Genomic DNA, 12,444 nt, shown 5'->3' with positions numbered 1-12,444 from the left:
GCAGTTAAAGCTTCTGTGGTGTGGAGGACAAGTGGCTCGAATATAAATATGGGGAGACCTGGCAGACTGATTATATCACACTCCCACAAACCTGCCAAGGCACGTGCCATGAGCTTACAATGGTGGAAGCAGCCACTGGATGGCTGGAAACATATCCTGTGCCCCGTGCCACTGCCCAGAACACTATCCTGGGCCTTGAAAAGCAAATCTTGTAATGACATGACAGCCCAGAAAGAAAACGGGACTCATTTCTGAAAGCACCTCATAGACACCAGGGCCAAAGAGCATGGCATTGAGTGAGTGTATCACATCCCCCATCATGCGCCAGCCTCTGGGAAAATCAAACGATCCAATGGACTGTTAAAGACTACACGGAGAGCAGTGGGTGCTGGGACCTTCAAACACTAGGATACACATTCAGCAAAAGCCAGCTGGTTAGCCAATGCTAGAGTATCTGTCAGTTGAGCTGGCCTTGCCCAATCAGAGCTTTTATGTACTGTAGAATGGGATAAAGGTCCTGTAGTACACAAAAAATATGCTAGGGAAAACAGGCTAGGTTATTCCTGCTCAGGCAAAGGCAAACCCAACCGAGGGATTGCTTTTGCTCAAGGACCCGGGTGTACTTGGTGGGTGACACAGGACAGAGAAGTCCTATGTGTGCTTCAAGGGGATTTGATTTTAGGTGAGAATAGCCAATACATTTTACGATGTTAATTGCTATATAACCCTGCCACCGTGTGCCGTCATTACTGTAATTGTTATATGCTATATCCAAGGTATTACAGTAAGAATCACTTAGATTAATGAAGAATGAACTTTGATAAAACTGAGCAAAGTGCAGTAGTGCTGGAACCAGAACTGACTTCAGCATGTAACAGTCCAGCGCTGCACACCATCCTGCTGCTGCGCCCAGCGTCACCGGCCTGCCGCACCGGGCCCCATCCTGGCTGGCCAACTGAGCGGACCTCACACCATCCCTCCTGCCCAGAGTACCCAGTTATGACAGATGGAGCCCAAAGTCATGGACTGAATGAACTCAACAGACATTTATAGGGATGGCCCATAGACTGTGGGAATGATAACTGTCTGTATATATTAAGAAACAAGAAGGGTGGTGGTGATTAACTGGGATGTACTGGAAAGTGTGGGACCTGGGCATGACATAAATGGTATAGAATAAGGGATGGATATTGTCCTGGTTTCAGCTGGGATAGAGTTAATTTTCTTCCCAGTAGCTGGTACAGTGCTGTGTTTTGGGTTTACTGTGGGAATAATGTTGATAACACACTGATGGTTTAGTTGTTGCTAAGTAGCGCTTATCCTAAATTTAAGGATTTTTCAGTTTCCCATGCCCTGCCAGCAAACAGTTGCACAAAAAGCTGGGAGGGAGCATGGCCAGGAGAGCTGACCTGAACTAGCCAAAGGGCTATTCCATACCACAGAATGTCATGCTCAGTATAGAAACTGGGGGGAGTGGGCTGGGAGGGGTGGATCACTGCTCAGGCACCAGTCAGTGGGTGCTGAGCAGTTGCCTTGTGCATCACTTGTCTTTTCTCGGGTTTTATTTCACTCTCTTTTTGTTATATTCCCTTTTCATTACTATTTTTAAAATTATTGTTATTATTCTATTTTATGTTAGTTATTAAACTGTTCTTATCTCAACCTGCAATTTTTTTTTTCTATTCTCCTCCCACTGGGAGGGGGGAGGAGTGAGCGAGTGGCTGCATGGAACTTAGTTGCTGGTTGGGATTAAACCATGACAAACGGGATGGAGGCCTTCCACCCTATGAATATAGTTTATTATGGCACACACCTGCAGACAATAGATGGTTGTGCTTCATGTATCACCTGCTAACACAACAACAGGATGAGGAAATACTCTAAAAATAGTAAAAAAAGGCCAGCTAAGAGAAATAGAGAAATGTCAGGCTTGCATTTAGATATGGAATTAAAAATACGGAGCTCTTCTTTAAGAGTTGCAAGAGGGAAACGTTTTTGACCTTAAAGTTTGCTTGTGCTTCTCTTAAGGACAAAGGCAAAATTTTTATTAGCTTCAGTGGTTAAGAATGTGTGGTGGTCAGCACAGACAATGACTGATCTTTGCATAGCATCAAGTTGTTGTTTTTATTGACTGGTTTGGGATAATTACATCTACTTTTATTGGTTTGCTTTTCAGTTCTGCTTTGGCTACAAACTTGACAAGTGAAAAACTGACAGGACAGCACAATGATGGAGACTACTACTCAGGTAGGATACTTTGCTGAAAGACTATTAGTGAGTTGGCTTAATTAAACATTTATTTAAAGTTTTGGACTTATATTGTTGCTGTTTGGATAGGACCCAGTGTTTTGGGAGTACAGAGGAATACCAATAACATTCTTCTAAGTATCTTCTATCATTTTGCTTTGTACAGTTTTTTAATGAGCATGTCTTCTATAAAGATTGGTTTATGAGTCTGCTCAAGACACTTCTACCAGGCAATCAGTTAACAATATTATAGATGGAGAAATCATGGTAAAAGAAAATTACTTTCTGGTTTTGACAGTTTTGACACAGGTGCAAGGAAATTATTTCAGAGTGGAAATTTGAGTTGTGGCACTTGGGCATGTGAGGTGGCCACAGTATAGAGATGTTAACTTGCCGTGACTGGGCACCTTTCCTTCCAGGATCTTGATGCACTTTACAGAGATAGGTGGAGGTGTTACTCGGAGTATTTGATACAAAATTATGATAGTTTTAAAAACCACATTCTTCCCACCTGTGTTACATTAATGTCTTAGGTGTGACACTAAAAGTAGAATTTATTGTGTAAATAAGCATAATCACAATAGGAGTTACAGCCATATAACTCATTTGTTTGATTGGCTATAATAAATATTTTGTCAGATCAACTTTTGCTTTGATATTTTAGGATCAGGTTACATTGAAGATGGTGAAAATCACATGAAAACAACAGATGAGACTAAAGGTAATTTCATACTTAAACAATAGGTTTTTAAATTATTTTATGATTGAAAGTTGTGATGTTTTCTAATGGTAGCAATCAGGATTTGATAGGTCCAGTCCCTTCCTTTTTCTCTTTGATAGTGGGGAAGACTCTTTTGCTGAGCAAAATGACATTTTCCTTACTCACAGAATGACAGTGATAGGCCTCATTTACCAACTGCATTATGAAATGTAATTAGTTGTGCTGGATTCCAGGCCATCTAATGAAGGATGGTGTAAAAATATAACTTAGACTCAAAATTTTAATTCCTATACAACAAACATTCAGAAATTTAAAAAATAATAATTCTGTAGACTTCTGCTTCTTTTGCTTCCCTGTCCTTTCTTCATTTCTGCAATCTTGAAATATTTAAGCATTAAACCTAAAAATAATCTGCTGTGAAATCTGAATAAAATAACCTGCCAAATACCTTGAGACACCATGTAGCCTAAATACATATATCCATTAAAATGTGTCATCAAGTACTGCGTCATCTAGCACATTGTATTCTTCAAGACTGGTGTTTTTAAGATATTTAGTCAAAAAATGGTACTTAAATGTGCTGGGTATTGCCACCTGAAAGCATGCTTTCTCCCAGTGAAAGTATTCTTATGGGTTAGATGCAGTTTCTGATGGCTTATAGTACATTTTGACTTGATTGTCTATTGGACCATGAGTTGAAAGACAGTTAGAAAAGCATCTAGTGTAACTAAAGATCAAAATTATGCTGAAATTAATCCAGAGCATGGAACCAGGCTCCTGCATAACCCTATATGCAACATTAGGTGTCAGGAATTTCTGATTGATAATTCTTTGATGCAGTTCTGAGTGTGCAAGGCAGCATTGTACCACAACACTAAGAGAAAGGTGCTGCACTAAGTTAATTTTACAGGAAAACTTGGAAATTCTAGCTCAATGACTCTTGGTTTTTCCATTGCAACAGTATCCTACCTGTTTCAGATGAAATAGGCTCTAGTCTAATGATCTGCCTGTGTGCCAGAAATAAATGGGTTCAATCCTTACCTACTGTGTTGGGCAGCTTCATTAAAATGAGCTAGGCTATTGCAGATCTCTCTACCGGATGTGAAAAACAAGTCTATTATTCATATAGCTCTAAAAATAACAGTATCTCTTCTGCATTTGTGTGACAATAGCTTTTACTTCAGCAAGCAAATGGAAGGAGCTTATAGTCAGTGCACGGAAGTTACTCTATTGTGGCCTGAACAAGTCAAATTAGAACTAGAGAGACATTCTCATGCAAAACAAACATACAGACAACAGAAACATAGGAACATAAGGCTGTATTGATTGTAGGAAGCTTGCAATTTAAACTTTGTTTGTAACTAATGCCACCTTAAAAACTGGTTTGTTCAGCTTTTTTTTTTTTTTTCCTTCTTTCACCAATACCATTGGAAGGCTGCTCCAGAATTTTGCTGTTCTAATCACTAGATCTTTCTCTAACTTCTGTTCTAAAAATTCCACAAGCAGTTCTGCAGGATTCCAGTCTGGACGACTGTTGTGGTTCCTTCCAACTTTTACAGAAATCTAGTAGAAAACCATCTCCACCCTAAGTAAAAGACAGAGTCGAAAGCAACAGCTGTTTCTTATGTCTGTTGTATCCAGGTAGCCACTACTTGTCAGCTAGTAGTCTTAGTAAATCAGGTGTCTGATCGTTGTTAGGTTTTCTGTGAATATTGTGGCAAAGAAGCGTTTTGAGGAGGAAGATGGGTTAACATTGTAGATGTTCTGTGGAGAGCTTGGAGGGCAACATAAAAGTCCTAGAATTGCTTATTGGCAAAGCAGAAATTGAGAGCATGAGAGGTGATGAGGGAAGCGATGAAAGACTTAGAGAAGGCTTTAAATGTGAAGAAAGTGGAGAATGAGAAGTGTCCTGCCATAGCAGCTCTAGAAAAGAAGGAAAAAGTAATAGCAGGGAGAGGAATAGAAAAGAGGAGCTGGAACAGGAATATAGGGGAGTCTCAGATAATTCCCTGCTCCATTTGTATTGTGCCACTTTTGAAGCTGTTAAATTGAAGTGAGAATTTTAGGCATAATTTGCACTTCACAGAGTTTCAGAAATCTGGCTTGAGTTGGTCTACTGCCATTCAGATTGGGATGACCCTTAGGAATGGGTTGGCCTTACAACTCTTAGCAGAGTAACTCACACCTGCCATGAGTAGGGCCTGATCCTGCGCCCATCAAAGTCCATTAATTTCAGTGGTAGCAGGATCAGGCCCACAGCTCGAATGGAGCATGCAGTCCTACAAAGAAACATCTTCTTGATATTTTTGGGGCAGGACCTGACCTTGAGAGTGCTGATGTGGAGTACACTGAAGTTGAAGTATCAACGCTTGATCCTCACAGAGGTAATAAACTGTCTGGCCTCTATGGTTATGTTTTGGGAGCGACTCTGGGCATGTTGCTACTCCCTGATACTGGCACCTGTGACCATAAGAGCAGGTTGTGTTTTGTGTGCATGACAGTTTGATGCCAGTAACACTCCTTAATCCAGATGATGCTGTGGCAACCATGCTGTTGCTCATCACAGCCCTTCTTCCCCTGGGATCCTCTTGTGCACTTGCCCTTCCTATCCACATGAGGTCTGTGCGGAGCAGGGCTCCCGGCTGGAGCTGTGGCTCTGAGCAGAAGGCAGCCTGCTGTGAATCTTCATGTTATAGAGTCCAAGTTCACTGAGAGCCATTTGAGGTTAGCCACAGAGTAGGATAATGGAGAGAACAGAAAGCAGTGGAATTTTTTCCTTTATAAAGGAACTGGTTGAAGGGTTAAAGCTGTAATTCACTTGTGATAGAGAAGGAAGAGAGACCAACACAGATTTAGTCCCTTACTCTGGAGAGGCCTAGAGACCATCCTGGATTTTGTGGCACATTAAACAGAGAAATGAGAATATTGATGCCCAGATAACTTTGGCCTTCTACCTGTAGTTCTGTGGTAACAGTAACCAGATGTCATAGTATGATGTTAAGGCACATGTCTCTGCAACCTTGAAGGAGAAATATCCAGTGAAATTTATTTCCAACACCCAAATGCACACTTCAATCATTCTGTGTCATCTGGAGAACTGTGATATCGTTATGCCCTTGTGTTGAAAGCTGCTAAACCTTTCAGCTGCTAAATATACAAAAAGTTTCAAGTAGCTAAGAGTGAATAAAAGCCATGAGACATGTTTATGCTATGCTCTAGCTTCTTTGCTTTAGCTGAATGAGACGCAGACTGAGGAAGAAAGGGATAAATTTGCTTTTTCCTGGTAGGAAGAACCACTCACTCACTTCAGAGACCAAAGATGTGATTGTTTAGTTTAGTAATACAGATGTTTGGGCAAAAGTGCTCACTCTTCAAGCTTGGCAGCAGAGCTCTCCCAGAACAGCCAGTCCTCATATTCTTTCTCTGTTTTCACTTGCTGGTATCATTCATCTCAGAGTTTTCTGTGTGTTCTAAGCATGCTGTTTATCAACCTCTGCTAAATTCTGCACTGTGATACCATATTTGTTGTGCTCTTTTTCAGATTCAGACTAATACTTAATTGTTCCAACTGTATTTGAGCATGCACTACACAATACAATGGTGTAGAATGGAAAAGATATGCTGGTGCATGATTATTTAAATTAAACTCCCTATTAAATGCAAGATCAGCATCTCTAACAATAGCCTTTTCATCCCATTCCTGAAATATAACACTACTCCAGTATACCAGAGTAATAAGATAGTATCCGTGCTATGTAGACTGAACCCCATTAAACTGCAGACTGCAAAATAATGTTTAAAAGATAGTGTGCAAATGAGATCAGATTATTTTAACTGAATGCTGTCTCATGTTACAGACCTATGTATGACATATAATCGATTCTATAAGACTGAACTGTGCTTCAGGTATATTGAGATATGATAGCTCCCTAATCTACTTCTTTTGCTGCACCCAGGACACAGGTGAATGTTTAGTAAATGCATGCTTTGGTTACATAACTGGTAACTGTACTGCAGGCATTTAATGTGTTAATCTTTCGGAGCATCTTGAGGATGCTGCTTAAATGGAACCAGTCGTATGAAACCGAGTTGCAAGATTAATTCTTTCAGCTCTGCACTGCCTATCACAATGAGAACAGGATAAGATTTATTCTTGGGAAAAGAAAAACAAAGCCAGGTTTTTTTATATACCCTTGTAATAATCATGTACACCCACAAAAATACTTCAGCCATAGGACTGTGCCAGATACTTCTGACACATTGATGTTATTGTACAAGATTTGTTTCAAATCATAATATTGTTTCATGTCTGTCTGTGGGTTATGACCAGTCCTTCCTAGGGATCAGACCTTTCAGATTATCACCTAACTCCAAACCCGATCGCACCTGCTTTGATTCTGTGTATTTTCTGAATGAAGACCAAGTATATCACACTCACCTTTTCTCTGGGCATGCATATCTCATCCAGCAGGCTACATGTAGAGTTTGATTCCTTCTGTCTTTTGAGGAACTCCAGATTTCTTTGGTCTCTCAGGACTAACTTCAAATTAATTTATCTTCCCAATCATTTGTTTCTCCTGCTACTGTTGTCAATGTCAATATTAATGGTCATCTCAGAAGCAGGAGAATCATATTTTGTGTATTGTGAAAGACTACTGCCATAAATGCTGCAGTATCTAAGCTATAACAGTAGCCTTCATGTCATTTTTGGGAATCACAAATAATTGAACGCCACCTCAAAACAACTACATAGTTGTAGAAGGATGTACATCTTGTCTTTGACAGCAAAGAACTACTTATATTTGAAAACAGTGTATACACTCTGTTTTCCCAGCCATGTCTGCACTAGCTCATCATTTCTTAAATACTTTTTAACACAGTATAATGGCAAATAGGCTAGAGTGCTAGGAACTTTATATGTACTGTGCTTCTCTACGAGGAAAATCAGGGTTCATTAAATGTTACTCATAGAGAGTGGTAAGCTTGCTATAAGAAAAATTGCACTTCTTTATTTTAAAACTTCCATGTGGGAATAACTTGATACCTACCTTTTGAAGTAGGGGTGAAGAGTCTAGACAAATATGAGGTAGACCTGGGGCTACACAGTCCAGCTCTTATTTGGGGTAGTCACAGTGGAATATTAATTTGGTATTTAAAGAGGTGGTAATCCTAGAGAATGATTAAATGGAATACTTATGGAGATTAGATGCTTGACAAAAATATAATGCTTATCTTTTCTAAAGCTGAGTTGTGCAAAATGATGGCAAAGTGATTTAGACCCGTTATTGTTAATCCCAACAAAATCAAAAGCCAGTGCTAAAGTAAGACCAGGAAATATCCCTAAAGTGAGAAGGGAGAAACTGCTAACGATGACGAGTAAGAACACGTTCCTTTTACTTTTATAGCTGGTTAGTTATCTGCAGGGTGGCAACATTATAAAATTAGCAGGAACAAAATTTCAAATCATCCAAGTAATTTCTCCTAGCACATTTTTTCAGTGCTGAGATGACTTTTGGAAGATTAACAAAGAAAATAACATGGGCAGTGACATTATATCACAATTTAATGAAATGGGTCTGAAAAAAAAAAAAAGGCAAGCTAACAAAATGCTTCCCACCAAGTCTTTCCACAGAGTCACCAGAAGTAGATTTAAGACTGTAATCTGCTAAAAAAAAAGTGTTCCAAACAAAATGAGCTACCTCTCATTAAAATTCTGAGGAGATGACTTCTTACTTCACTGGAAATTGAATTGATAATTTAAGCAATAGTCCATAAGCATATGAAATGCACTTCAAGATCTCCAGACTATTTTGCAAAGAAAGTTCATGCCAAAACTGCAAGTTTGAAAGCTGTGATTAGGCACTTGGTGAAGTGTAACTCCTAGTGTTGTTGAAATTAATAGCAGTTTTGCAACTCAATTTTGATGTGTTAGCTCCCAACATTTAAAGGATGATTAACAGAATTAAAAATTAAATTAGCTTTGGGAAATTAGAATGTGGTGTGAGAGACACTTAGGTTCTTCAGAGAGATACAGAACGGTAACAGTCCTGATTCTGAGTCTGGCTGCAGATCAGAATGTCTGAATTCTTTAAATGTTTTTTATAGCTAAAAGACAAGACTCTGTATCCAGAAATGTGGATTTTCTTTCCAGTTTCTTGCAGAGGGGGAACAACCATTTTCTTTTTCTTTTAACTAGAAAAATCTAACTTCTTGGCTTATTGAAGATCCACAGAAATCGGAGGTGTTATAGATAGAATTCTGAGGTTTTCTCAGAGAATCCGTTTAACTGAAATGAATGAATGTTTCTAAGATGCTTTGAGTTCCTTGAACAGCAGGCTCCTAGACTCTGCCTGCAGAGGCCTTTATACCAAATGAAAAAAGTGGTTTCAAATGCACAGAGTTCTGGAGCACTTTGCTCTACTATGGTTGCCCAGGGATTCTTAATCTACAACCATGCAAGAAATCAAGGAAACTGTTCTAATCTACTAGCCAGAGATGTGTTTGTGCTGGCCATAGAGAAACTGAGTTCTTGCTACTTTCAGGCCTTTAGACAAGGCTTTGCCCCTTCCCTACTGGGGTAAATGCCTGTAGTCTGGTATCAGAACTCTGGGTAAGTTTTCACACATGTTGGATAACAAGAAAGGAAGAGCTTTTTGCTTTCCGTCTCATACAAGAGCAGAGCTTTACAGGAACTTGTAAATTTATGGCCTGAAAAGTATGTATCTAAGACTAACATTGCATTTGTAACCCAGCTGTGTCCATGGAGGCACAAATCTTTTCTGTCTGCTTTTTCTCCTTACTTCCTATCTTTCCACAAGCCTTCTTAGCCTTCAGTCCTGCTCTGTCTGCCTGATCTCAGTGCACTAATGGAAGAGTCTGCCACACTGAGGAACTGAGAGGAAACTTTTCCTAGACAGCACCTAAATAGAAGCTGGGCAGTGTGAAATCTGCAAATATTCCTCTGAGACATTTCACAAAGATCAGCAAATTAGATTATTTTTGTGCCCATAAAATTTAATCAGGCTAGTTGCCAAAAGGGGGTGTAGTTAGTCTTCCAAATGATAGATCTCCTCAGGTCTAGAATCCCCCAAATCCTTAGAGCAAACTGAAGAAGCTCTTCAAAGTGATCCACGGAAACTCTTCTCTAGTGGTATATGTCCCTGTAAAATTAAAGCAGTATCAAATTGAGAAGATTATTAGAATGTTAAAGTCACATTTAGAAAGGGAGGTCTATTTTCAGCATTATTTTTATATAGAGGGGGAGACATCTCCCTCTCAGAACCTTACAGTCTGGGTTTGGGGTGGGGGGTGCAGTTGCTTTTTCATACAAACTCCACAGGCTCATTGCTGCTTATGTAACTACTTCCTCTGAAAGTAAAACAGTGTGTTCTGTTTGTTTAAGGAGCTTTTCATAAGACAAAAAAAAAAAAAAAAGAAAGAAATTTATTTTGTGCCAATACATTTTACAGCTCCTGTACAGAAGGGGACTGAAACAGTTTATAGTGAAATCAGAAAATCTAATAATGGTAAGTAAGCTAGTGAAAAATTAAACACATAAAGAAAGCATTTGTATAGAGATTAGAGATAAATTTGTGTCTGAGTAGTTTAAAAGATTAATGCCGTAAAAAGAGACGCAAGTCACATAGGAACACACCAAAGGGCAGCTATGGAATCACAGCTGTCGATAAATCGTATAACACCTTCATGGTTTCTCATAAATCAATGATATTTAATGCAGTGAGTGCAAATTTCTAACATCTCCTTCATCAGCCCATTTGCACTCTACCTGCTAAACAGTTTGGCATCTGAATCTGGAGCTGAACATGCCCTGTTAGGGATTAGGATGCTATGTCGTGTTATCTCAAACTGCTCATGAACAACACTCTTCCTCTGAGTTGATCATGTTTGCCATGTGTTACAAAATATTGCACTGGTTTTGGATATAACACCAGTAAATATCTATGAAGCCTCCAACAACAAACTCTAAAAACCTTTATAGCAATATGGTGACTTCAGTAGGGTGGGTTGTTTGTGTTAAGCACCATCAAAAATTGTCTCATATTGTACGTGGCAGCTGTTCTACCCCTCCACCTTCTGTAACACAGACTTGTGTATGCAGGCATTAGCAGCTTACTGGCAATTACTGTGTATAAATATTCTGGCAGTAATGAGTTCAGAGACAGTAGGTCAAAAGTGTTTCTTCATAGTTTGTCAAAGACTAAATCAGAAAGGATTTCCTTTCCTTTCTTTGTGTTAGGAAGTCTAGATTTGTAAATATTAGGGCTGTAAACTGCTCTGGTTTTGTCCCCATCCATGTTACCAGCTGGGCTTGTTGTGTGCCATATTTAATTTTTGATTATTTTGTTTTATTTTGCTCTTTTTCTATTTTATAAGGGATTTCCCACCTGCTCTGACACAGTATTTTGTTTCTAGGGAATCTTTCGTGTGAGGGTCTCCAAGTACTTCAGAAAACATTACTTAATTTTCCCCTGTGAGGACTTATAAGGCAATTTTTATCTCCATTTTACAGCTGAGTAAACAGAGAGATTAGGTCATTTGTTTAAGGCAATGTGTTTAGAGAGTGACAACACTGGGAACAGAATTTCAGAATCCTGACTCCTGGCTTGGTGCTGAGCCGATATGTTGTAGTCATTTTTCACAGCCTTGCAGAAAAGCAGCATATCACCATGTAAGATCACCTGGCAGCATCATGAGAAAAAACCAGCTCATTTTAGGGCTGAACCAAAAGGCTGTTAATGTTCTGTTTTCCAGTGAGTGTGAATTGGACCTGTGACAGGCTGCAGAAGCTGACTGCATAACCCCTCCCTTGCTTTCTGGCAAGGTGTGAAGCTGATTATTACACCTTTCATCATTCCTATTTTTGACATAACAGAAAGTGTTGTGTACTAGAAGGATGTTTTGTGAGTTGTAGTGTAAACTCAAGGTTGGTACAGCAGAGCTATAATTTAATGCTCCTATAAGACTGGACTTGCCATAAAGCGGGAAATGCAATGCAATAAGATATGATTGAAAGACAGAACTGAATCAGCCAGATGATATGCAAACGCCCCTTAATCTTACAGTCCACCTGCTCTTTTATGCATAACATTCTACAGTTTCAGTTATTCTTGGAAACGTAGTAACAGTTTATTGTTTTAATCACGTCTGTTTTTCCTGACTGATACACAGGAAAAGTGTTTCAAATAGATAAGCAGTGCATCACATAGCTGTGCAGTTGCTTCGGATAGCTACATTACAGCCCATTCAAATGTAATATTTACTTTGATTTTTGATAGGCTGTGTGATTGCAAGGTGGCAAAGTATAAATGCAGTGGAGGATCCTTAGGAAACTGATCTATCTTCTTAAGTACTTTATATTAATATATTAAAGGTCAATTGTGAAGGAGGTTGAACATTATTAGTGGGTACAGAAGTTGGTTTACCATTATGATCTTCACTACTTTTGAATATTCTCT

General features: G+C 39.2%; 1 protein-coding gene across 8 annotated transcripts in view; it reads left to right on the top strand.

The window, feature by feature from the left end:
- The window catches only part of PECAM1 (platelet and endothelial cell adhesion molecule 1), a 38,099-nt gene that overhangs the window by 13,996 nt on the left and 11,659 nt on the right, over positions 1-12,444 (top strand). For 2 of the 8 annotated variants that reach the window (XM_074922250.1, XM_074922249.1), the window contains exons 11-14: positions 2,177-2,247; positions 2,912-2,968; positions 5,284-5,352; positions 10,438-10,494. In XM_074922250.1, coding sequence (XP_074778351.1) covers positions 2,177-2,247; positions 2,912-2,968; positions 5,284-5,352; positions 10,438-10,494 — 254 coding nt within the window. The remainder of the gene's footprint in view (positions 1-2,176; positions 2,248-2,911; positions 2,969-5,283; positions 5,353-10,437; positions 10,495-12,444) is intronic. The other 6 variants (XM_074922254.1, XM_074922252.1, XM_074922253.1 and 3 more) reach the window with 3 other exon arrangements.

The sequence above is a fragment of the Athene noctua genome, chromosome 18 (assembly GCF_965140245.1).
Source record: "Athene noctua chromosome 18, bAthNoc1.hap1.1, whole genome shotgun sequence".
NCBI lineage: Eukaryota > Metazoa > Chordata > Aves > Strigiformes > Strigidae > Athene > Athene noctua.
The sequence above is the reverse complement of the archived record's forward strand: the minus strand, read 5'-3'. Positions and strand labels throughout refer to the sequence as shown.